The sequence below is a fragment of the Pleurodeles waltl genome, chromosome 7, assembly GCF_031143425.1.
Source record: "Pleurodeles waltl isolate 20211129_DDA chromosome 7, aPleWal1.hap1.20221129, whole genome shotgun sequence".
In the NCBI taxonomy this organism is placed as follows: domain Eukaryota; kingdom Metazoa; phylum Chordata; class Amphibia; order Caudata; family Salamandridae; genus Pleurodeles; species Pleurodeles waltl.
Genome location: NC_090446.1, coordinates 599,660,013 through 599,686,364, shown reverse-complemented (window position 1 = coordinate 599,686,364; position 26,352 = coordinate 599,660,013). Strand labels below are relative to the sequence as shown.

The following is a 26,352-nucleotide window of genomic DNA, read 5'->3' as shown; positions in this document are numbered from 1 at the left end:
AATATATGCAAACTCACACAAGGGTGGGCATTCAAATGTACGAACTGTTGAAGGAAATGGCCTACCTGTATTAAACAGTCATTAGATCACCCAAAGCCTCCCCTCCCCCCCAGCCTGTGGCCATTGTTTATGCAGCAATTCTTGCACTCGATTATAAGCAACCTTCACTGTAAGAGAGGTATCTGGTAGAGGGTCATCTGCCTGGAGGATGAAACCATTTGAGTGTAAGATGCCAATATGCTTTTTGTGTCTGTATTTTCTTGAATTGGGTTTAAATTGTGAGTTCGGATGGGCAACACAACCCCCCACATTCACTGTATATGTTCTGTTTAGTTTTTAATTGGTTAGCACCTTTTCAAAAAGTGCGTCTTAAAAGCTAGTCATTTAGGTAAGGATGAACACCCTTCTCTTATAAGACATACATATTTTGTACACTCAGAGATGATTGTATGTCAAAGGGAAGGAGAGAACGGTTATTTTTTTCTTGTAATCTTCAGAACTTATGTTTTCAAAAAAAAGTCTCCTCCTATCTTTTATGGCTCTCATATGGAGTATCTGAGTCTTCAATATTAAGAGTTCAGAAGTCTGATGTACACCACATGTCTCTGTTCCTCCTTTTCAAGGGGTCGAGGAAACCGATTCAACTTCTCTTCTCCCTTCCTGAATTGGACAGTGTCAAAGGGCTAACAGTCATGGATTCTTGAAATTGATGACTCTACCTCCAATTAGAGTGACTTCATAGATGTTACCCAACTAATGCACCAGGCCTACAGAGATGGAGAAAACGGTTTCACCTGAGATAGAACAGGTGGGAGACCCACGTTCTTTTTCAGCATGGTTAGGTGATCTTCTGAGATTGTCTCTGATGTGGGGGGAATGTTTGGGGGAACAAAAAGAAAAGACAAGGCATAATTATGCTGTGCTATTTGTAAGACCCATCTGTTGGAGGTGATGGATTGCCACACTAGGAGGGTGTGCTTGTGTCTATCCCCCTACTGTATGGGCATGCACCACCAAGAGCAGACTAAAGCATTTTGGCGATTGTTGCAGCATGGGAAAGGTAGGACTTATGCACCTGCTAACCTGCAACCGTCCTGCCAGAGTCACGTCCATATCCTCTAAAGGATGCCTAACCACCTGCCTATTCACTGGTGGGAAAGATCAGGGCTTTGACAAAGTAGCCATCAAGGTACCTGAGAAGGCCTCTTTCAAACGGGATAAAGACTCAGATGTGGCTGGAAGAGGATGCAACATTTCTGAAAGCGGCTGCAAATCTAGGACCTCTGCTGCCCCCTGGACCACCATTGCAAAGGTGGTACTTTCTTTCATTGGTGGCCCCAATGGTGAGTCAAATCATGCCTCAAAGGAGGCATGATGCCCACTGTCCTTTTGTAAATCCATGCATAAGTTATCATTTGTGTAACGAAGGGGGAGAAAACCATCATCATCATCATCATCATCATCATCATCCCCATTGTGGGGTGCCCCTTGTTCGCAGTCAAAGCCATAAATAAGATTAGCCTCTACTGGTGTATCTGTCCTGGTACAGGCCATGTGTCACATTCATGATGTAGGATTACAGATTACACCTTTGTAATGTAGTAGCGTGACATTGTTTGAGATTGAACCCCACTTGACTTGGCTGACTTTGGAATCGGCACTAGATCCTCTTTTAGCACCAGTGGCATGGGTACTGGCTTTGAAGAGGAAAGGCTCTATGCAGATCTTGGAGTGGGAATGGAAGCTTATACCAGAGTCTGTACAGAAGAAGTGGATCCAAGGGGTTAAATAGCGCTGAAAAAGGATCTGCTAGCGGTAACCCGACTCGAGGCCCTTTTTTTCCTTTGGGGTTGAAAGGCGTATCAAATGGAGCTAGAGGCACATCAAAAGTCTGCAGCATGGCCTCCTTAAAAGCTTTCGTCAGCTGTGGAATTGCCAATGGCCCCATGAACTTGGAGGGCACTGGATCAACTGAGAACAGCTCCACAACCAGAGACCTCAAGAGTGAATGACAGATCATGATGCCCTTGCGCTGTCTCTTTTAGTTCAGAGTGGTGGGATGGGAGAGTGCTGCTTCGCTCTTTTATGTTTGATTCTGGACTTCAACTTGGACTTACCGGATTACTTTGCTGACATCCAGAACCATTCAGCTTCACCTTCCAGTCCTGGATTGTTCTTTGAGTACATGAGGGCACATTTATTGCGTAACTCTAGAGTTATGGCCCGAGCCCAGACACAAGACATGCACCTTCTAGGGCTCCATTATTGACATTGCTTTTCTACAATCGTGGAGTAGCTGGAAAGCTGCAGTTTTCAGAGGGGGCACTGTCCCTTAACTCACTGGAATTCGATATATACAGAAGTCATCGGAAGGGTAACAAAGTAGGAAGTGGAGCTCTGGATCCACATCGGAAGGCGCAGACAGAAAGTAACAACGATGTCAGCGCTCAGGGTTGGCACTTCCATGTGGATCTGCGCTGTCACCTCTGGGACAACACAGCCAATGAGGAGCTGCACAGCTCCATCTAGTGGCACCTAGGAGCACTGCTGAGTTTGGGGAGACAATCAGGTGCCTGGGGAGTATTCCAAGGTGAGGAATCTGCAGATAAAAGTATCCATCAGAAATTAAACTGTAGTCTTACCCACCTGAGACCCCATATTCCACTGTTCTGTGGCTTATCTCCATAGGCTAATAGCTCCACACATTTATACTTTACAACGAAGATGTATCAAAACGTGATCATTACAGAGTCATGGTTAAAGTCAGTCTGGGATCTCATAAGTAGCACTCGCAATGGAAGTTTTGAAAACCTAAATTCACTTTTCCAACCAACCACTAGATGGATAAAGTATGCAAAACCCTGCAAATATATAATAGTTTCATACTGGAAAAAATATGTCCCTGATTTAAGGCCACTACAAGCCACTGAATAAGACCAGCAAGATCAGTAGTGATTCTAAAAGCAGGAGTGATTAAAAACCCCAAATTATGAAAAGATAGTTCTGCAAGAAAAGAGGCACTTGCAAAACAAGAAGCTAACGTAAACATCACTGTATCAACGTGAAAAAACTGATAGTCTAAATAGCCTTTTACAGGAAGATGAGTATCACCCAGTGTCACATTTCAAATATTGTAAACTTAAATCAGATCATTTGATGGTGGTGGTGGGGTGATAATCCAGCACAGTTAGGATGGAGTCAAATTGTTATTGGTAACAAATGGTGCTGTTCTAAAAGCAAAGAGGAAATGTCTAATGCAAAGCAGAAGAAACGTGTTTCACAAAGGAAACCTATGCTTTCCCATACTAAATATATAATGGGGTGCGTCTGGTTGCCAAACAAATAAGTAGATCCTACATCTTTATGGGTGTCAGCAAGGTAAACGTAGTGAGATTCCCTTGCTTCTCATTAATCACAGTGATGGGAGTCTAAGGACATGGATCTCACAACTGGGAAGGCAGAAGTGAGTATGCATTATTAATTTCTTTTAAAATAGGCACTCGTAAATTTAAAGAGAGACCACAAGCAATCGATGAGGATCCATCTACTGACAGCCATGGAAAAAGCTGGTTTTGTACATCCCCTTCTATGAAGACTAGTTCAAAAGAAAAAAACAGTTTCAGAAAGCTACAAGGAAGAGTCTTCTCTGAACATCATGCCAAGTTCATCTCCTGTACCAAGGAAATTATTTTCCTTAAGGAAGGCAAGAACTTAGGAGATGGGTAAAAGGGCCTTTCACAGCTCCGTAAGAAGCAGACACTCCATAAACCTGGTCCTCTGATTTGGAGTTACAGATGGTTATCGCTTTGGATATTACTAATTTTAGGTAAAGGAAAGTTATTTCTAGAGAGGAGGCTCAGGTACAGCCATCCAGGAAGCATACAGCTGCATTATGGCTACCATGAGGGTGTGGGGGGAGTGTTGCCATAACCTTTGTAAACACTGACTTAAAAAAAATAAGCAGCTATGATATCCCTTTTTGGTGCTGCTTCTTGTGCACACTGGAAGGTCAATTATAATTTGACATCTTGTTCTGGTATACTGAAAGACAATCTCATTCACATCGACTAAGTGAAAAAAGGAAGGAGCACCAGACTGGCATTTTCCTACTGTTTCCATGGAAACGACTGCATGAGACTCTGCAGTCAATGGATCTGTCGTTTACTGGGTCCTTCCATCACACAATAAAATATTATGCTTTCTGTGCATCTCTTGGGTGAGGAGGTAAGCAGAACTGCACAAGGTAATCAGCAGAGCCAAGCAAAATGCTGCTGTGCTGACACTGATGGTAGGTGCCCTTTACATTTAAAAGCTACATCATAAGCTTTGGCTGACATCAAGGAGAAATTCAAAGTCACATTTGGAGATGGTCTTAAAACTGTTGTGTCCTTCAACATTTGGAGACACCACAAGATATAATTTGCGGTAAACTATAATAAAGTTCTCAAAGCACCCCCTCTGAAAATGAAGTGTCAAGCATTTATATTACACTGCTCAAGTTAAAGGACGTCCCAGGTTCAAGCAGGAAGGGAGACCAGAAATCATTAAGTGTACTCGAAAAATGGGCTACACATGAATAATTAGGACTCATGGTCGACATATTCATATTATTTTGTGCAGAGTCACTCCATGCAGACTAGTGACAAACTGCAGTATAATACACAAGCAGCTTACTTGAGTCATCACAGGCGTCATGACTTGGAACAAGAAATCTACAATAATTTTATCACCTTCTCTTGCAACGTCCTGAATACAGCTTTCTGAGTCTAAAAACCCAGCAGCATAAACAAAACATAAGCCATGAATAGATATGAAGTGACTATGCACAATATCACGCCAAACCCTGCACTCGGGGAAAGGAGGTTAAGTACTGGTGCCAAGAACTAGAAAGAAAATGGTCTGCAGTAATCTACCATTTTGATGCTTCTCCTCGATTCACGCAATATAAATATGTTGACAACTCCTTTGGATCGTCAAGAATTACATTTTTAAGAGATAAATCAACCCTGAAACTACCATTTGAAACCAGAAAAATAATTTAGCTCGTTTTTCCTGCTGAGTCTAAAAATTTGGGAAATGCCAAACGCATCAGAGTGGAAGACAAGCAACAGAGACCAACTGGAACAAGGAAGTGTTTCTACTCCTTGTGGTTGGACTTTAATATTTATGTAACTTGCAATGTGGGACATGGCGTGAGGAAGCATCAGGATTATGTTTGGTGACAATTTCAGAGGAGATTTATGGAAAGAATGGGCCCTCTGCACATACTGTTGTCCTACAGAGGCACCAGGCAATCTTCTGCAGAATGCCGCAGATGGTACGGACCAAGTCAGGAAGAAATATAAGGCAGAATCAGGAACCAAATCCAATCAACAACGTACAAAAGGGCCAAGATCACCATTTATTAACGCAAACCTGCTAGCATTTAGAAATACATATCTTGTAGTATTGCCAATTTGTAGGAGATTATCAAGGGCCCTTCTTGCTCACCTCACCTCACCTTAATTCATTGAGTTTACACAAGAACAATCTTCATGATAGATAACAATCCAATAGCCTCCTTCTAAAGTCCCAGGGACAGAAGGCATGCAAGAACAAATGTCAACATAAGATACATTGAGAGAGGACTAGTGGGTAAACACCTAACACAAAGCAGTGTGAGATATTCAAGTCTGCCTTGATTTAAGGAAATGACAGACTAAGAAAAGCCAAGGCAGTGAGAGGTCTGGGTAAGCTGAACAGGACAGATTAGTTTTGTGTGTGTTTGGAAAAACTGAAAAGGTGAAATATGACAATAGCAGGCATCAACCCAGGCTCGAGTTAAGGAATACCTGTCTGCTGAAGAGTCGCTGCAGGAGGCCTTTCTTTGGCTGTGGGGATGGCAGCCCCTTCCAATCAAGGTCTGGAGGGACGATGCCGTCTTGTGCAAAAACATTCAGTTCCTTGAAACATTCAGTCTCTATCATCTGGCAAAGAGAATATAAAAGAAACCGTTCACAGAAAAGACTGAAGATTTCCCTACTGTTGTGCGACTGGCAGAAAAACTGGGGGTACTGCCTGACCTAAATCCACATTTATAGCTTTTTGACACTGTCCCCCAACCACATAATGTATCCAAATAAGCTGGAAGTTATCTGTAAGGTACAAGCGATAGCCTTGCCTTATCACATTAATTAACTTCTGCATGGTAATTACAGATTGGCTCGATGAATGAACGACTAAGGGAACCCTACCTCATTCTGCCATGGAATAGACACACACCCCGTGGCAAACTTCTGGTAGAAATCGTTGTCCGTAGCCTCCAGCTCCACTCCCTTGACAGTGGAGAACTGCTCGATGTCCAAGACGTCTTTACAGTAAATGGCCTGAGGCTGAGAGGGGAGGCATAGAAAGTGCGCGTTAACGAAATGCACTAATAAATAGCTACTGTCACAAAATAAGTAACATGTCTTTTCCCGTACAAAGATTAAATGATTGTCAGTTCTTTTTTTTACAAGTAAGGCGTTGACAAGCACAACACTAAGCAAACTTGAAAGGTAGGCTCCAACTTTATTTCTAGTACTCCATGTTACAAATACTTAGGGTTGGAATTTCAGGCACTGGAAAGTAAAGCCGTGGATCTAAGAATGATGTTAGACAACATAGCTCAACATCTGGTGGGTGAACAACTAAAACCACTGTTCTGAGTAATAAACAGACAAATTCTGCCATCTTTAACCTATGGGTGGAAGTAGCTCCAGGCAAACTAAATGCTGGCTGAACCAGAATATTTACAAATAAACATTTAGGCTGCCGAACTCAGCCAAGAACAAATCCAATTGGAATTTCATTTATTAAAGCAATCATTTGCATCAAATGTGCTACCTTTAAGGATTTGGCTCATAACTAAAACAAGCAAAAAAAGGCCTCTTGTAAAAGGCCAACTTCAATACCTGTAAGCGTAGTTTTGCAGCTTGAAGGATTTTCTGGAATCACATGCTGTGCGTTATTCCGCCATCTAGTGGTGGGGTCTGGAATTTGTACTATTTTTACCAAAATGTTTGTCAGTCTTCTTTTTCTACCTTTGTTTGTGGGTGTTGACGGAACCTCCGTTTGGTGTCTCCTTGTGACTTTGCTTTATTCCATACGGATGTTCTCAGCTCAAGTAGCAATCTTCAAATTCTTTTTTTTTTTTTCTCCCTCTTTTTTTATTTCTTCTTTTCCCACCTTCTTTGTGGAGGTGAGTGGGTCGCTTGTGAATCAAAAAAATTATTCAGGCTGAAAAACTACACCTACAGGTAAGAAACTTTACGTTTTCCAACATGAATCTTTTCTGGATTCACATGCTGTTCATTGATTTTAAGGCAGGTTTAACTACTGCGGTGGCTGGGTTGAAGATGGGCATTGATTCGTAAATAAACGCTTTAGCACCTTTTGTACAACTTGAGCTTCCTTGTTCATCTGAATGTCAATGCAATAATGTTTTGTAAACGTGTGCACCGATGACCAAGTTGGTGCCACGCATATTTCTTGCAATGGAGTATTTGACATAAAAGCAATAGATGCATCATTTTTCATGTTCAGTGAGCTTCAGGTGCTATTGTTGGGGCTTCACCCGCATTTGCGTGACATAGCTGAATTATTTGTGTAATCCACCTTGTAATTGTGATCTTTATAACTGGTTTTCCCAAGCAGCTCTTTGAGATAGATACAAACAATTGCTGAGTTTTCCTGAAAGGTATTGTCCTTTCAATGTAAAACATAATAGAGTGTCTTGCATCCAATGTGTGTCTTTGGACTCTGAAAGAAACTTGAAACTTCAATATTAATGTGAGACTGTGAAGCAACCTTTGGTATGAAGTGTCGATCTGTTCTCATGACAAAGCTGTCCTTGTGAATTTGAAAATAGGGTTCTTGAATTGTAAGTGACTAACGCACTAACTCTGCGAAGAGGAGTAATAGCTACTAAGAAAGCATTTTATAGAATTACCATTTGTAAAGTAGCTTTGTGTAATGGCTCAAAGGGTTACTTCAGGAGTTGTGCAAGAACTAAACTTAGGTTCCATGTGCATGCTGGTACCCTTCTTGGTGGCGCTATTCTTTATGCACCCTCTAAGAATATTTTAATCACTGGTGCTGTGGCAAAGCCTCTTGCCATTTGACCTCTGGAGTAGCCTACAATTGTGGCCAGAAGAACCTTTAACAATGTGTATGTTAGACCCTCTTGTAAAAGGTGGTTTAGATTTTTTAACACTGTCTGTGCCCTCGTGATCGCCTCGCTCAATTTATTTTTTACACACCAAAGTGAAAATCTTTTCCATTTTGCCATATAACATTTCCTAGTTATTGGTTTTCTAGCCTCCCTTAATACTGCCATTGTATTTTCTGGTACCTTCATGTGTCCGGATTCTAAGTCTTCAGGAGCGACAACGTTAGTTCAAAATATTCTGGTTCTGGGTGCAGTACCTTTCAGTTTTCCATTGACAGATCTTGTTGTTTCGGTAGTGTTAGAAATTACTAAGTTTGTCTTACCCATTGTGGAGCAGTTAAAACCAAGGTCATTTGAATCATTTTGCATTTGCTGATGACAGTTTAGCAGTGGAATTAGGAGAAAAGTGTATGCAAATATCACTGACAAGTTTATCGAAAAGGCATTCCCCTGAGACCGAAGGTTGGTGGTGAACCAGAATTTTTTGAAACTCTTTTGCACCACTTTCTGATTGAGCTTCCCTTCATGGCAGCATGAGGCCTGCCTGCTGAGTTTGTCTGCTTCACAATTGTCTTTTCCTGGCAGATGTATTACCCGGATCTCCATGTTCCTCTGCATTGCCGAATTCCAGAGTTGCTGAGCTAGTCTAGAGGGGGGTGGTGATGTAAAACACTGTAGTTGTATTGTCTGTCTGAATTAGAATGGTCTTTCCTGGAAGGTGCTTCTGGAAAGCTTTCAGTCTTTAATTCCAGGAAGTAGATGTGTTGTACAGCATCTAGCTCCCTCTAGGTTCCTTGCATCTTCAGAGAGCCCATTTGAGCTCCCCATCCTATAAGTGGGGCATCTCTGGTTATTGTTACTGAAGGAGTTGGTGGAAGAAATGGTCTTCCACCTCTAATGTTTTCTATGTTGAACCACACAATTTCCTTCTGCGGGAAAACTGCTAGATCTTCGCAACTCCCTGTCACTTGCGTCCATTGATTTTGAAGCCACTCCTTGATTGGTCTCCTATGAAGTCTCACATATAGAATCAAGGGAATGCATGATGTCATCTTTCCCAATAACTTCCCCACAGTCCTCACTGTCAGAGCTTGCCCCTTCTGGTAACTGAGAAGTTTCTCTAGAAGAGACTGTGTCCTCTTCTCACAAGGAAACACTTTTCCCCTGAACCGAATTCAATTTTGCTCCAAAGCACATCTTCTCCTATTCTGGTTCTGGAGATGACGTCTCTACATTTATTGAGAAACCTAGAGTGTACAATGTCTTCATCATCAATAGAATGTCCTGCTTTAATTTCTGGTAAGAGTGTGCCCTTACTAACCAATCGATGAGGTACAGATATACATGTCTACCCATTCTTCGGAGATGTGCTGTCACAACAGCTAAGGTTCTTGTGAATACTCTTGGTGCTGACTTTATTCCGAAGGCTAGTACCTTGAATTAATAGTGTTTTCTGTTTACCACAATCCTTAGGTACTTTTTGTGCTTTGCATTCATTGGTATGTGCAAGTAAGCAAACTTTAAGTCTATTGTTGCCATATAATCACCTTTTTGCTGATGAACCAGAGGTCTAGGGCAGGACACAAGGATTTGTCACATTTGGTATTAGGAAATATGTTGAGTAATTCCCTTTGATTTCTTGATTTGGGACCTGTTCTATTGCTTGCTTGTTTAACAATTATTTGACCTTCCTGAGAAGTTGATCTGTTTCCTCCTTTGATTTATCATTTTCTTTGGCCCTCTTGTTTGAGGGAATTTGTCTAGTTCTATGCAACACCCGTATTGTATTGTGTTTAGTATCCATTTGTCTGAAGTTATTTTTCACCACTCCTGGGGAACGTTTTGTAATCTTCCATCTACTGGTGTGCTGTGATGCGATTCCGAGTCTTTGTTATTTCCTATCACTTATGGATTTTCTGATGTTGTTGTTGATGCAGTGCAGTCACTTATTAGTGGGAGTTGTACCTCCTCTAGCTGATTGTCCTCTTCCTCAAAAGGAATTTCTTCCTTGCTGTTAGTAGTGCTGCTTTGTTGCAGGCGTCTGAGTATCACTGTGGAAGTCCTGATGAGGACTCCCAGCCTGGAATGTGCCTCTAGAAGCTGGTCTTCTTGGTGTGAAAGACCCCCCTTAAAATACCTCCAAGAAACTGCAAAGCATCCATGGACTTAGCTGTTTCATTGTCCTTTTTTAGCTGATAGAGACTTATCAACAACTGTATTCCTGAAAAATTGTTGTCTGTTAAAAGGGTTATTTTACATCTTTGTCTGTACTTCTGGCTTGAATCCAGAAATTCTCAGCTACAAATGACGCCTTAAAGTAACTCCATCATCAATTGGTGACTAGATGTGTCCGCCACATCCAGTGCAGATTTCAAGGAAGTGTTTGATGTTTTTCCCGCTCTCCAACAGATGTACAGTCCTCTTTTTGTAGTGTTCTGGGAGAGGTTTGATTAATTCCCCTACCTCCTCCCAATGCTGATGTGTGCGTCTGTTAAGCGAAGCATCAGAATTTGCAACAGTACCTTTAATGTACACTGGGACTTTAAAGAAAAACATATTTTTTCTTGGCCCTCAGTGTGACTGCTCTGCAGGTGGCTGGTTCTTTTCAGGCTTCCCTGTGTTGATTGAGAATACTTGGTAACATGGGCAGATACTGGTTTCCTGCCTGGCTTGGCAGCAGTGTAAGGAAACATGACTGAGGGTTATCCTCTTCCAGATGAACATCAAACTTGTCTGCTGCATTTTTAATGACAATGTTATATATGCCAATATCATCAGGGAGTGAGGGTTTGGGAGGGGAAGTTTCTACTGCCTTCACAGGCGAATCCCCTTCTGAATCTTCCCACATGGGTTTCCACATATTCACCTTCCTTCGAAGGTTGATAAACTGCCTAAAGCTCTTCTTCCTTAGGCCATTAAGTACATAATATGAAATGTCCTCTCATCTAAAACACACAATGCAGGCTTCTAACCACTATACGATCCTGTTAATTAAATTTTGTGCTATGCATTTTGCTTGCTGCGTGGTGTCAGAGCACAACTGTGGCCTGCATGCACAGCACAGGTGCATATTCACAGCTCCCAAGTGCACACTCACCTCTCATACACTTGCATGTCTAGGCGCACAAACTCCAGTGTTGTGCATATCTGACATTGCGTTTGTTTTTATGCATGCATCGAAATACTACCGCCCATCATACGCTACACATTACATTGCATCAAACTCAATGTAACACAACAGGAGTACTGGTCCTTGTTCATGTCACCAAAGTCTCAATACATGGGACACACAATCCAGCATCTTTCCCATACATAACCTGGCATCTAATCTGAAGGCAAAGTAAAAGCACTGTAACACCACACAATAGAAGCAGTGCACCATATCATTGAAAAAGAAAAAGACAAAGGACAAACAAGGACCTGTTCTATCATCCAGTGCTCTTGCCTGAGAATTACATTTTCAGTTTTGCATAATTGTTAATCCATTACTTGTTAAAGAGTTCCTCCTCTTCTTGATGTTCTGGTGTTAGAGGGGGTAGAATTTCCTTTACTTATCTCTCAAAATCTCCTTTGTCCTGAAAGTTTTTTGTGGAATTCTGAACCCACATAGAATTTCGTCAAATTCCTTTTTCATTTGTATCAACATGGCCATTGCGGCCTTGATTTTCTTTCTTTCATTTTCAATTTAGAAGGGCCCGCTCTTCGGGTCTGGTTGCCGAGTGTTTCCTCTTCAATGTGGGAACCTCCTTTGCCAATTTTTCAGATTGGGAGTTTTGGCAAACCGTTTGAGGTTCAAGGCCTTTCGACGCCACCACATCCTTTTTCTGATTTTTCTCTCCAGGAGAGCCCCCTTGAGGTCTCCGTGTGACTCCTTTTCGTAGGGAGTGCCTGTGGATGGTGATTGTTTCGATGACAAGGCTCCCTTTTGTGCCACAAGTCTAATTTTTTCGACTCGGGTGCCTTTAGTGCTGACTGTCACCTCCTTTCTGCTCTTATTCAGCAGCTCTTCCTCTACTACCATGATCTCTTGATCACCCTCCGAAATTTCTCCTTCAGCTCCCTTGGCAACATTTTGCTCATGATTACTGGAAAGTCCCAGCTCTTTAAGGGGTGGTGTAGATGTTGGCCTTGCATTGAGTGATGGTCCATTCTTTGTTTCACTTTCACTGTCTGCATCGTCGGTGCAAATAACGCACAGGCGTTACAATCTTCCCTCCAGTAATTCCTGCAGAATTGTAATGGTGTTTTCTCCATCACACCGCATAGGGACTCCCTACAGTCTCGTCCAGTCATTCTCAGCCCTCTGTCAAAGTTTTGTAAAAATTTCACGCCAGCTCTTACTTCATCTGTCAACCGCTCCCCGTTGATGATGTTCTGAAGCTTTAATAAAGTTTTCGATAAAGTTTTTCAGCAATACTACAATTTTTTCCTACGAGTTAGAGACATCTCTGCAAAAAACATCCGGAGCCAACAGCGGAAAAAAAGAATCTGAAGATGGCGACCTAAGGTGAGAAAATCCAGAGGAAGTACGACAACATCACAAGCAGACACCAAATGGAGGTTCCGTCGACACCCATCAAAAACACAAAGGTAGAAAAAGAAGACAGACAAAAACGTTTGGTGAAATCGTAGAAATTCCAAACCCAAACACTGGATGGCAGAATAATGCACAGCATGTGAATCCAGAAAGATTCACACTGCAAAAGCACATTAACAGACCGCCAAATGATATATATAACAAAGTGTTTCTCTATATTCAACTGTATCAAGACTAGTTTCACCCTCTCTCAAACACCCCCATTCCCCACTTAATAAGCATTTGCAAGTTTGTGCAATGGTTATTTATTATTATTTCATTGTATGCATACGCCAGAAATTTTTAAAAAGGAAGGAAAAAACACCTCAGGAAACATGCCACCACCGAAATGTACAGGACATGTGCTTCCAACGAAAATAACACATTGAAACATAAGTTAACCATCATATATCATTTTAACAGAGCATCACATGTGCTTCTTAGCATGCATGTATACTTAAACAAGCATAGAAAACCTCCCAGGTTTAATTAACGCACATCTCTGGAAAATATGATTCTTACTGACAAAAAGAAAAGGTACTTTTAGCTTTAAAATTACTACAACTCAAAGACAGTCAAAATGCACAGGGGTCACGGAAACAAAAACGAATACAGATCGGAAAGACAAAACACTAGCAAAGTATAGCATGAGTCCTCCAGCTATGGCGCTCATGTGCACTTCTTTTTAAGCACATGTCATGTAATCAGGCTAAATGCTGCAACTCGCAGTACAAGAAAGCCAATGGCTGAAATGGGCTGAACCATGAATATTTTAGCAAACAAGGCTGAAGAGATATGAATACCCCACCCCCCCCAACTAAATGTATGTACATATGAATGCATTTTTTAAATAATTTTTTCCTGCAGTTTGTGGAGAACGGGTTCCACAACTGTCTCAGCAGTCTTTTTTAGCACCAATTTTAAAGCTGTAGTTCAGAAGTTGATTTTTGGTGTCGGTGCGGAAGTCATCAATGCAGAGGAACATGCTGGAATAAAGGCTGTAGAGGTTGTCGGCCCCAAAGCTTTCAGCTTCGAGTAGTGTTCTGGTGCCAAACCAGAGGGCAAGATCTCCGAACTGGAGTCTAAGTGCCAAACATGGCCTACAGGCAGTGGTGGTCTGAGGGCCTCTTTTTGTGGAGGCGCAAGTCTTTTGGTGGATTTGACCTGAGGCCGAGGGGCAGGGGGTAACATTCACTGTACCAGTCTGGCTCGATATGAGGGCGAAGGCAAAGTCAAACTCGGGGTCTGATTCCAAGCTGGCCTCCACATAAAGGTTTCTTCTCCAGGCATCAGCGCCTCCAGGTGGTGCTCCTGTTCAACATCATGCTGTTCGATGAGGTCAGGACTGTCATTGGCAAATCTGCACGCATTTCTAGAAAGCGTGCTCGACGATCACGCAGCATTTTCTTTGTGCGAAAAGCTTTGCAGGCTTTACACTCAGCCTCTATTCTTTGTTATGGGGAGAGACACAGGTTACAGACCTGGTGGGAGTCAGTCCTGGGGTACTTTGTGTGGCAACACTGGTAAAAGCGAAACAGAAGTTCATTCCATCAATTGGAGGGAATCGTTTGGAAGCTGGAGAGAAAGATGGAAGGCCTCGAGGTGCAAGGCCCTCAACAGGCAGCGATGAAGCCGTGTAGACTTGACAGCTAAGAGAGGTTCGACGTGCAAGGGAAGAAAACGCGACCAGTAACAATACTGATGGCAATAGGATAGAACCGAAAGAGAGATCAGACATTGGTCTCAACTCTGAGTGTAAGCACACACGTCTGAACTTCGCACTGGAGAAAAACAATCTAGCAATGGGGTCGATGCCCACGCGCAGTATCACTGAGGAAGAGTCACTACTTCGTGACTCAAATGATTTTCTTAGAAGAAAAACAACTTGCACACTTTCTGACCCAACACTAGAAAGCAGGATAGGCAGATAATGTGTATTTAAAGCCACAAATGCCTCAAACATAAATCCTTTTTAAGGCAATAGGCCATCAGAGCACACTTACATCTGGTTTGAAAGGGGGGTCCAACATTCCTGCCTCCAATCGTTTGAAGTTCAGGTTCCTGAAGAGCGGATGATCTTTCACCTCCTGGGCTCCACCCCCTCGGCACCCTAGCCGCTCTTTAGGGTCTTTGCAGAGAAGCTTTGAAAGGGAGGAAGGTCAATAAGGTACAGAATTAATAATCTATAAATCCCATGGAATGCATACATATCTCCTGCATCCTGAAATTAATGTACACAAAGTCTAGTCTAAGTGAATAAGTTCTTACCTTTGGTAACACTCTTTCTGGTGGATACACTAAGAGCACAGTTCTCATCTTGTGATCTCCACAGATGTCCGCCTCGATCAAGAGACTTTTACAACAGCTCCAATACACATACCGCTGGCTACTGCCTCTGTTCCGGACATGCATGATTATACAGTGATAACAATTCAGGGACACATATAGGGGACACCTTTGAGCATGGATGTCAGATGAATCTTACTTTTTGCAGTGTGGGTGACAAGATAGAGTTGTATGGGCAGTGTGGAAAAACAAACTATTACCCCTGAAAGTCCACTCCACAAGCAGGTAGGATGAGGACTCTGGCTTTAGATATAGAGTATCACCCCAAAGGAAAGCAACTTATTCTTCTGATAGATACTTTCTAACTGCAGATTCCCCCACACCCACGAAGGCAACTGGTCTTAGAAATGGAATTTAAACCAGGAGGCCCCGCAGGACTGACAAGGCAAAATAACCCTTCCTGCAAGCCTGAGAATTGATGGAGTATTGACTGGTGAAAGTAGGAGCAGATGCCCATTGGTCTGCCAAACAATTGTCAAACACAGGAACATCCTGAGATAGGGCTGTGGTGGTAGCTTCCGCCTTTGTGCACTCAGGTGGATAATTTTTTGTCGAATACATAACACTGCTTGACGCAGAGGACAATCTCTTGTTATAAGGCCCATTTCTGCACCTCTTTCTTTCTTTACAGTGGCAAGCCCAACAAATAATTGACTGTCAGCAAGGTACTCCTTAATTCTATCAATATAGGAAAGTAGGGGCACACCTCAGCTCCAACTATAGAAGTATTTCTTCCTCTTTACATGGACGCAGAGGGGGAAAAGAATGCATGGATTAGGAAGAATTGCGCTTTGAGTAAATGAGAACAGTTTCGGGGAAAGTGCAGAGGAACAAAGCATCAGTTTGTCATGGAAAAATGTAGTGTACGGATGTTAAATTGACAAGGCCTGCAGTTCACTGATGAGATGTGCATAAGTCATTTCAATTCAAATAATAGTTTTAAAGTTCAAGTGCCCCAAAGTTCAGCTGTAGAGAGGCTCGAAGGGAGCAAACATCAAAAAGTGAAGGCCAAATCAAGGTCCCGCAGCAGTACACTGAAAGGAGCAGGTGGGACATATGAAAAAGCCCTTTTAGGCAACCTATTGTAAGAGGTGGTTTGAATAAAGATGGCTCATCAGTGTAGGAAGCTGGCTCTTTAGGATACATCAAAATGAGATATATTGTGCAAAGAGTCCAGGGATTCCCTTACTAGTGGACAAATGATTGCTCTAGCAATCCCAAGGTGCTCTTTTAGGGGATAGTGTGGCGTGTTAGACATCTGAAATACACAGTCAACAAATGAGACATAGGACTCGTGAAGGAGATCCACACCAATTTACAAAAAATAAGAAGTGTCTTTATATGTTTACCCCATATTGCACCACAATCAATACGATCAGGTAAGTATATTTTTCAAGAAAAATCTTTACAGTTATGAAAAGTCGACAGTGCAACTTTTGGAAGCTGCAATGTTATCCTATGAAGGGAAAAACAAAGATGGCAAACAATGTCGGTACAGCAACTTACAGGCCCAATCTCCTAGACTTGAGGGTAGTGAGTGGGTAAGGATCAAGACAACATCAAAAGGTCACATCGGGCGGCATCGGCGCGGCCATGTGCAGAGATGTAGAACGGCATTGGGTGCCTAATGTTACCCTATGAGCATCAATACGGTTGAAGAGATGCTGCAGTTGAAGACTGGTGATCCAGTTGGAAGAAACCAACAAGAGGGTTTGATCTTGAGATGACACCTTCAGTCCTCTTCTCCAGGGGCCAGGGGTGACGGGTGCAAAGGTGTCCTGAGGTGTTGTGTTTTTTATCCACCGGAACACTCGCAGTTGAGGGGGCCTGCGTGCAGAGGCTTCAGGTGTCGTCGTTGAAACCACCGTGGGCAAGTCCAAGGTGGGCTTTGTCTCTGGAGGGACCACGATGGCACAGTCGAACCACTTCACCTAAGGGTAGGAGGCACAGGTTCAGCGGTGCTTTCTGGTGTTTGGTTTTCTGTGGTCCTGAGTCCTTGTAGTTGTTTTGTGGTGCCTGCAAGATGCAGGGAAGCAGCTCTGCTGCTCCACAGGGGTTCCTGGGTGTTTGTTGAAGGCAGGGAGGCTTCCCAAGCTTTTGGAGTAACAGCAGCTTGCAGGACGAGTAGACTTTGGCACAAATCGGCAGGAGCAGCGGACAGGCTGACACGGCTGGGGCCAACTCGGGTCCTTCCTCAGCCTTTTGCTTCTGTGTTTGAGAGTCATTCTTGTTTGTAGGTCAGCAGGCATTTGCTTTCCTGGTGCCAGTGCCTCCCCTGAATTTAGGGGCATTTGGGGAGTGTAGGGTAGTAGCCAATAGGCTATTGTCACTACACCCCCTACATAGCCACTTCCTGTGGGAAGTGGGCATAACCCTGTCTCAGAGTTCCTAAATCTGCCAACACCAAGATGGCAGATTTCCAAATGTAGTGTAAATATCAAGCATCTCACCTTAGTGGAGGGACTGACCTGAGCGGTGGACACACTTTTCTGCATACTAAACTACCCACCTCTCCTGGTGCCAAATGGGTCGTGTGGTGGTTGGGGGGGGGAGTTGGGGGAGCATATCGTCAGAGTGAAGCAAGATTTGCATAACAAGGGCGGTGGGCTTCTTTGAAACCCCCTGCCAGGGAATGCAGGTGGGCATGTATTAATAAATCCATCACGGGCATCAGTGAGAATTTATTAATACAAGATGTTTGATACCAAACATCCCTAGTTTCAGTGAAACCATCATTAACCTGGGGAACTCGTAGTGAACAGTGCCCAGCACATGTACTTAAAATGGCTTCACTGTTTACTCACTAAGAATCATCAAAGACATAGCAGGGCATATCTACTCTTTCAAATATGTCATCACATGTAATATAATGCACCCTGCCTTAGGGCTGCAAGGCTTGCTGTAGGGGTGACTTATGAATATCACACGTAGTGTTTAGCATGGTGCACAGTCTGGGTGTCATGCTGTGTTTTCACTTTTAGCTGAACTAAGACATGCAGCCTGCAGTGGCAGTCTGCATATGCTAGGTGAGGGGTCCCAGAGGGTGGCACAATACATGCTGCAGCCCTTTGGGACGCTCTTTGGTACCCATGCCCTAGGTACCAGGGGTACCATTTACTAGAGACTTACAGGAGGCAAAAGGCATTGCCACTTGAGGAACAATTGCATAGATTTAGGAAAGAGATCTGGCACTGGGGCCCTGGTTAGCAGAAACCCAGTGCACTTTCAGTCAAAATTGCATCAGATACCAGGCAAAAAGTGGTGGTGACCAAGTCAAAAAGGGGCACTTTCCAACAATCAGGCAAGCAAAGAAAGGCTGATAATTAACTCTTAACTATTTTCACTAACAAGCCTTGCTGGGTTAAAGACAATACAAACAGAACATCAGTTTTGCTTTAAGAAGAAGGTAGACTTCCTTCTCTTCCCTGGAAACATATTTAGCCCAATGGACTGTATATACAGACTTGGTGGAGGGGTAGCAAGCAGCCAAAATAGCATCCACCACTTCCGGCTGAAGACTGAACCTACGTAGTTGGTTCCGATCAATCTTCAAACATGGAGAGGAAGATTGTGCAGGTTCAGGTATAAATCTCTGCCCTGCTACTGGGGCAGCAAATCCTTCTGAAGAGGCAGCCTAAATCGAGGGTATATTTTCGGAGTCGGAGTTCCAGTATCAAGCCTAGTTGGGGTTATCAGAATGTGCTGTAATTGTTCTTGCTTGACTTTAAGTACACATGACGACAGAGGTGGGAAGACTTATAGGCAACGACAGGTTCATACTCTTGAAAAGGAAACCAGAACGCAAAATGTTGAGAACAGAGCATTTCTGGATGAGGCACAAAGGACAACTCATTGTGTGAAGGTGCATGGTTCTACATCCAGGAGCAAACAGCACATTAGTTCAGCAAGATGACACCCACTGAGTTTGTCCGCTCTGATGTTGAGCAATCCTGGTAGATGATTGACTACCAGTGAGATCCTGTGGGACCACAACCTCAACACTGCCAGACAGAGGGCCAGTAATCCCACAATGGTGTGCTTGTTGCAGTACTGGTGATCGTATTGTCAGTCAGCACTTGAATGACCGTCTCCTGATGGAAGGCATTATGGCTTAAGAACAAATTGGTTGGCACACAGAAGCAGAAGAGTTGTGTGTTCGAGACAATTATCTCTAGATTGCCAAGGAGACCATTCCGACCAAGAGGATGTATCCATTACTACTATGACTTCCGTAAAGGGTAAAGAGAATGGTCTGTCACATGGCAGACTGGTGTCCTTCACACTGGATGTCAAAAAACACCTTGACTGAAACAAACATCTGTCCATGAGGTTTCACCTGCAGATGCAGGGAGCACTGCAGACACAGATTCCACTGAAGGGACAACATGTGCCACCAGTCATGAGGCACCCGTAAAATCTAACACGCTAAAAAGCTTTAGAATCTCAGAACCATCATGACTTGAATAATGACTCTCATCCAAAATATAGGGATCACAGTCTGGATGTCCCACACTAGCTGTGGAGGTGGAAACCTTTAAGGTGATTGTCCTGGATGGACCCAATAGAGGTAGTCTTCGCGAAGGCTGAAGGGGAGATTTGTATGGAAAGTTCCAGGGCAGGTAACAACAACATTTTCAGCAGGTAGCTAGAGACTAGCTGCAGTGTGCCTGTCTTTAACAGTCAGTTGATGAGTTACCGGAAAAATGTGTCCTGCGAGGATAGGCTATGACCACAGACATGACTTACCTTCATGAAGACCGGCGTGGCCAATGTAAGGTGAAAGACAAAATGGTTAACTGTGGAACTGCAAGACTAGTATCTGTCCTTCAGGTCCAGAAACTCCATGCCACAATCATGGCCCAAGCCTATTGGAACTGGTGCTGGGGTCATCTTTAGCTTCTTAAGAAACAAAGTCAACAATCCGAGATCAGCCTCAAGCCTCTGTCCATCTTGGAGACCAAGAACTAACAATTGATGGCCCATGCTCCTCCCTGTCTAGAATACAAGCTTGTAAGCTTCCTTTGTGATCAATATCAACATTTGTTTGGAAAGTATAGTGCCACGGTCTGTTGATGTCTGAACTTAAACTGAGGGAATGCGAGGAAGGTTAGGGCAGGGCCTATTCAGTTTGGGCATTCTACCTTTGAAGTTATCGAGTGACACGGAGGTAGGAAATGTGGTGTCCAGTACCATACTTGCCCAGGAGTACCACTGAAAGCAAATTAAAGTGAGTTTGGAAGCATTCCCTGGAGACGAAGTGGACTTATGCTACTGAAGACCCAAACCTTTGGCAGTACCTCTTACCTATTGCCTCAAAAAGTTTGTGCTGGTTCCTTGATGAGCTGAAACTGCTGTTGCTGGCAAAAGGCAAGGCACCTAGAATAACTTCCTGAACTGCTGTGGGAATCGGCAGACGGGGGGATAGCAATCCAGAGGAATGAGCTGTAGTTCTGCTGTTTTTGTAACACTCCAGAAGTACACCAGCTTAGTATTCAGAAAGTCTGACACCTTCAAAAGCCATAAGTATTAATGATGCCTAAACGTCTCCAGAAAATTTAGTGGAGCACCTCCAGGCATGTCATCTAATAGTGACACTGGTAGCCCCTTGCACAAACAACACAGTCTGTGGTGAACAGGCTGGAATGCAACATCTGATTAGCTGCTTTTTATGCATCATGGATCATTTGTGCAAAAGCATAATGTAGATTTCCAAGCAGCGCAGGCACAATCTCAAGCTTCATGTCCTACAGGATGTAAGCGCAGTGATTAAACAGGCAGACTGCATTCGAGCAGTGCAGCGCCAGACTGCCTGAAGAAAAAAAGAATTCCTGATTATTGTGTTAATTTTCTTGGACTCCATGTACGGAGTAACAGAAGGAAGAGGTTCACCTTGCAAGTGGATGCCTCATTACATGGCTCTCTGGAGGTGAATGTGGCCTCAAGAATGTACAGCCAGCATAGAAAATGACTTAGACTCATCTGACTTAATCATGTCACTTAGAACTTTGTTAAATTGCAAGAGAGCTTCTGAAGTAGAAGGTCCAGGATGCAAATATCTCTTTAGCAAGGTTAGTCTTAGATTCTAAAGTGGGGAGGGGCAGTTCCAGCCATTCTGTCACCCTCCTAACCAAAACTGTGAAAGAGGCAATTTCTTCAGCTATAGGACATAAGGAAGAATCAAGGACTGATTCTGGGACAGAATCTAGACTAATGCCATTCTGTAAATTTAGATATAAGATTGCACCAGTGTACTGAGAGATTAATAGATTATCTGCCTCTGCATCACACTCGCGAGGAGGAGCGGGAATCAGTTTGAATATCTGCATGGTAGTCTCTTTGAAAGTCTCAACGACAATGGCAAGGTAGGTTTGGTTGTATTGGCTTGAGGTTTGACACATGTCCAAAGAAAGCAAAGTTGGCACTGGGCTTTTGGAATGCAGAAAGTCAGATCTCCCCCCAGACTGCAAGCTTCTGGACGTCAAAGAGCCTTGTTTACTTCCTATCCTCATTTTGTCGACTTGGCCCTTACATGACTAAGGCCACATGGACCAGGACGTGCGTTGCAATGCGATCAGATGTACCACACTTCTTGAGTTCAGTGAAATGCAGTTTGGCTTTATTCTCTCTGATGGCTTTGGATTGCATCAGGGTGCACAAGACCTTGAGTCATGCTGGTTGCTGTGGCACCACAAGTAAACATCATGCGGATCCGACAGTCATCCTCCTCTGTTACATATCATATAATGTGAAGCAAATCAACTTTGGTAGAGACATCCTTGCACACTGTAAAAAATAGTCTGCAGAAGTATAAAGGCTTTGGTAATAAGTACTGTAATCGCTGGGAGCCTTGCTTCACTTCAGCATTGCGTGGAATGGAAGAAAATGGAACTGATGTCAGTGCACATGGATCACACCTACATAGGGCTCTTTGTCGTCCTGTCCAGATGCTGGAGAGAGTTGCATTAGAGCTTGACAGCACCATTAGCTGTCCTGCTGTGGCAAATTCAGGAGCTTTTGAATTCAGTCTGGCACAGGGAAGATGGGCAATCTGCGGTCAGAAGTATCCATAAATAAAACAACTTGTAAACTGTGGAATAAAATGAAAGAACAGAATAGGGTGTTAGGTGGGGAGCAGTGCTTGAAAGCAGAAAAAGGGGATGATTGAGGATACAATGACTATTCGGGGCAGAGACGCTCACGAGGGGAGTAGATTCCATGGCAAGAAATGTGGATAATAATAGGGAATGCCAAACGCACAAAGGGAGGATCAATCAATCTGTATTGCTAGAGTCCTGCTTGTCACCCGGGTGGGTATCTACGCCCTGTGCTACCTCGTTGGTCGAAAAAACAGGTTTTGAGCCCCTTCCTAGGGAGGAAGAGGTGCGCAGGGGGAGGGTGTTCCAGGGCTTGGTGGCTAAGTAGTAGAAGGAGCGAACTCCGCTGCAGCAGTGTCTGGCCTGTGGTACCTACGCAAGGGCTCAGTGAGTGGAGGAGAGGTTTCTGGGAGTTCGATGGAAGCTCAGGCGGTGGTTCAGGTAGGAGGGTCCTAGGTCAAGGAGGGACTTGTAGGTGTGGGTTTGGAGCTTGAATTGACATCTTTCCTGGATGGGGAGCCAGTGGAGGTCTCTCAGGTGCTGGGAGATACAGTCCCTTTTGGGTAAGTTGAGGATCAGTCTTGCCAGTTCTGGACAAGCCATAGTCTCTTCATCAGAATGGTGCTGGTACTCGCATAGAATGTGTTGCCATAGTCCAGTCTGCTTGTGATGAGAACTTGCGTCACTGCTTTACTTGTGCTGACCGGGAGCCACTTGAAGATTTTGCGGAGCTGGTGGAGGGTGTGGAAGCAGGCTGTCGTGACTGCGTTGATCTGGCATTTCATGGAGAGTTCGCTGTATAGAAAGATAACAAAGTTGCGGGCGAGAACTTTCGGATTAGGGAGGTGGGGCCAAGTTCTGCTGGCCACAGGAATCGTCCCAGATGGAGATGTGTCTGCTGAAGATCAGAACTTCAGTTTTCTCAGTGATGAGCTTCAGGCAGTGGTTCTTCATCAAGGTGGAGATGCTCTTTATGCAGTTGTGGATGTTGGTTTTCGTAGTGGTGGGGTCTGCTGAGAGCGAGAGGATGAACTGTGTGTATTTCGGCATAGGAGACTATGGTGATGTTGTGGGTTCTGACTGTGTGCAAGAGGAGTAATGTAGATACTGAAGAGTGGGACTGAGGGAGGAGCTCTGAGAGGGCGCCGCAGATGGTGTGCTTGGGTTGCAAAGTGAATGGAGGGAGCCAGACTCTCTGGTTGCGCCCTGAGAGAAAGAATGCAATCCATTTGAGCTCATTGTCTGTGATTCCGATCTGTCTCAGTTTGTGGAGGAGCGTGAATTGAGAGTCCTTGTCGAAGGCTGCGGAGAGGTTCAGCAGGATTAGGGCAGCGGATTTTCCTTCGTCGAGCAGGGTGCGGATGTCGTCTGTAGATGTGATAAGAGCTGTCTCAGTGCTGTGGTTGGCTCTGAATCCAGATTGTGAAGGGTTCAGCAGGTTGTTGTTTTCCAGATGCTGCGTGAGTTGAAGGTTGATGGCCATCTCCAGGACTTTGGCTGGGAATGGGAGGGGAGTGATGGTACAGTAGTTCTGGAGCTTGCTGGGGTCTGCCAATGGTTTCTTGAGGAGAGGTCTTACATTTGCGTGTTTCCAGGGCTCCAGGAAGCAGTGGTGATGGAGGTGATGATGATGGTGGTAAGCTGAGCATGTCGCTTGCTAGGTTGCGGAGTCGGTAGGGGCAGGGGTCGGTGGATGCCCCCAAGTGGATAGAATTCATGATAGTATTTTTGTATGGTTTGGTGAGCAGCTCCCATGCGGTGAGCGAGTGGACGGCAGCTGTGGTGGGTGTGGTTTCAGGGTGGCAACAGGAAGGGGGAGGGGGTCGAATTTTCTGTAGATGGTCTCAATCTCCTTGTGGAAGTAATCAGCGAGGGTGTTGCAAAGTTCCTGAGGGGAAGAATGGAGTTTTCTGTGGCTTGAGGGCAGGCTAACTCATTGACTATAGCAAAGAGTTCTTTGGTGTGGTTGGCGCTGATCTCCATCCGGCGTGTCTGGTCCTTTCTTGGTGGCTATGAGCTAGTGGTGGTAGTTGTTGAGGGCCTCTTAGTAGATGGCCTGATCTAGGATGTTTCTTGTGGTTCACCACTTTTTTTCCAGACGTTTCACCATGCTGAGTTCTGGGGTGTACCTACTAGCCTATCTATTGGGTCTGTGCGGTCTAGCCAGTTTGGTGTGTACCACAGGTGATCCAGGTGTTGAATTTCTCTACTGCCAGGTTCAGGTCTGCAATGTCACTGGGTAGGATGGTGCAGGGAGCATTTTCCCAGTTGTGAAGGGCGACCTTGGTCCACATGTGGTGGGGGGCGCTGTGGTTGTTGGAGGTGGTGTGCTGGAGTCTGGCAATGGTGAAATGCATGACTGAGTGGTCTGACCAGGTGACCTCTGTGGTTTGGCTGTAGCGGATTCTGTTGTAGGACGTAAAAATGGGTCCAACATGTGCCCTGCTTTGTGTGTTGGGTCAGTGACCAGTTGTTTGAGGCCTGAGTTGTTCATTCATTCAAGGAGGTCCATGGGGTTGTTGTCTGTGAGGTCGTCAAGGTGGAAGTTGAGATCTCCCAAGAAGAGGGAGTGTTCGGATTCAGTGGCAGGTGGGGTCTGTCAGCGAGTGTGCCTTTGATGGTTGTATCATCATTGGATTGGAGCTGGAAGTTCATGTATTCCATGAATGTCCTGGTCTCATTCATGTGGCTAGAGTTGATGGATTCTTTATGAATAATAGCAATGCCACCTCCGTGTTTGTTGGTGCAGTGCTTCATCTTGTAGTTGCTGAGTATAGCAGTGGTAATATCGGGGGACGAAGCTTGGACGAGGCAGGCCTCTGTAATGATGGCTACGTTGGGTACGAGGGTGGAGATGGTGTCCCAGACCTTCATGGTGTCTGCAGAATGATCTGGCGTAGATCAGTATGCAGCTTAGTTGTTCTGGGTAAGAGTTGGCCAGTGGTGGTGGTCGATCTTAGAGTGGACGTGAAGCAGTAGTGGATGCAGGTGAAAGGTCCCGCCGTGGTGTGGGGAGATGCAAGGTCTTTCAACTAAGGGCAATCCTACACTATCATAATGCTGTAATGCTTGGCCCAGAAACTTCTGGCAGTAGAAGAACTTGGGTCAAAGCTCTACCTCCAAGTCCACACAACCTCACGCATTACCAATTTACATCAAGTCCAGTGGCAAATAAACCATTTCTTCAAAGGTAACGCAACTGGCAATGGTGCCAAAACACACAATCATGTAGTTACTATTACAAACGAGTATGTGGATCAATAAGGTGGTAGCACAATGAAGAAAAAACGAATACTTAAAATACGGCTACTCCCATCATGGCTATTATCAAACTGCTTGAAACACCAAAAGGTCTTCCTACCATGGTGCAAAAAGACCGCGCTTCAGCTGAAAACTTCTCTGAGTATTCTTCCTGAACTTCTTTCACAAGTCGCTCAACCTCCTCTCGCTTAATTTTCTTCTTCCGCTGCTGGAAGGGGGACTGCCCCTCTATCATTTCATACACCAGGCAGCCCAAAGCCCACCAATCCGGGCTAAATGTATATCGCTCATTTTTTACTACCTCTGGAGCTGTAAGGAGAACAAAAACAGTTACTTTAGTTACATGGACTTCATGCCCTTTACTCCTTGCCAGTATGTTTAGTATTTTGTTGGCTGATCTGAAATATTTTCTTGTCTGCCCAGGGACATACCATTACTATTAATGTCTTCACTCAGTTTCACGTATATATCCCTGGGAAGGAGACATCTACAGCATGATGGATGGAGGAAGCTGATCAAAACGGTGAGTGATTATTAAGTATAGAGTGCCTCTAAAGACAATTCCAAAGCACAGAACTATAATTATTAAGTAACAAAACAGCAATATACAAAGTGACTTGTACAAAAAAGATGGGTTTTGAATAGAGATTGAAATGGCATATGAATCAACAACAATTAGTTGCATGACAGAGGCATTCAGATTCTATGTTTTAAGATGTGACCTCTCTTCTACCCAACATCTGTTTTGGATCCCAGGCCTGGCTGCAGAACCCTTCAAATGACAGCAAATCGAACCCTGATTATTTTAGTTTTAAAGTAGCCAGACACTGGATGGCAGAGGCATTTCTGCATGATGCACCGACCTTTAATTTCAACTTTTCCACCGG

The 26,352-nt window shown here is 44.1% G+C and overlaps 1 protein-coding gene across 2 annotated transcripts in view; it reads right to left on the bottom strand.

Annotated features, from left to right (window-relative positions):
- GRK6 (G protein-coupled receptor kinase 6) overlaps nucleotides 1-26,352 on the bottom strand; it is a 201,620-nt gene that overhangs the window by 16,470 nt on the left and 158,798 nt on the right. For both annotated transcript variants that reach the window (XM_069244490.1, XM_069244491.1), the window contains 4 exons: nucleotides 25,566-25,774; nucleotides 14,768-14,905; nucleotides 6,234-6,371; nucleotides 5,832-5,966 (listed from right to left, as the gene is read on the bottom strand). In XM_069244490.1, coding sequence (XP_069100591.1) covers nucleotides 5,832-5,966; nucleotides 6,234-6,371; nucleotides 14,768-14,905; nucleotides 25,566-25,774 — 620 coding nt within the window. The remainder of the gene's footprint in view (nucleotides 1-5,831; nucleotides 5,967-6,233; nucleotides 6,372-14,767; nucleotides 14,906-25,565; nucleotides 25,775-26,352) is intronic.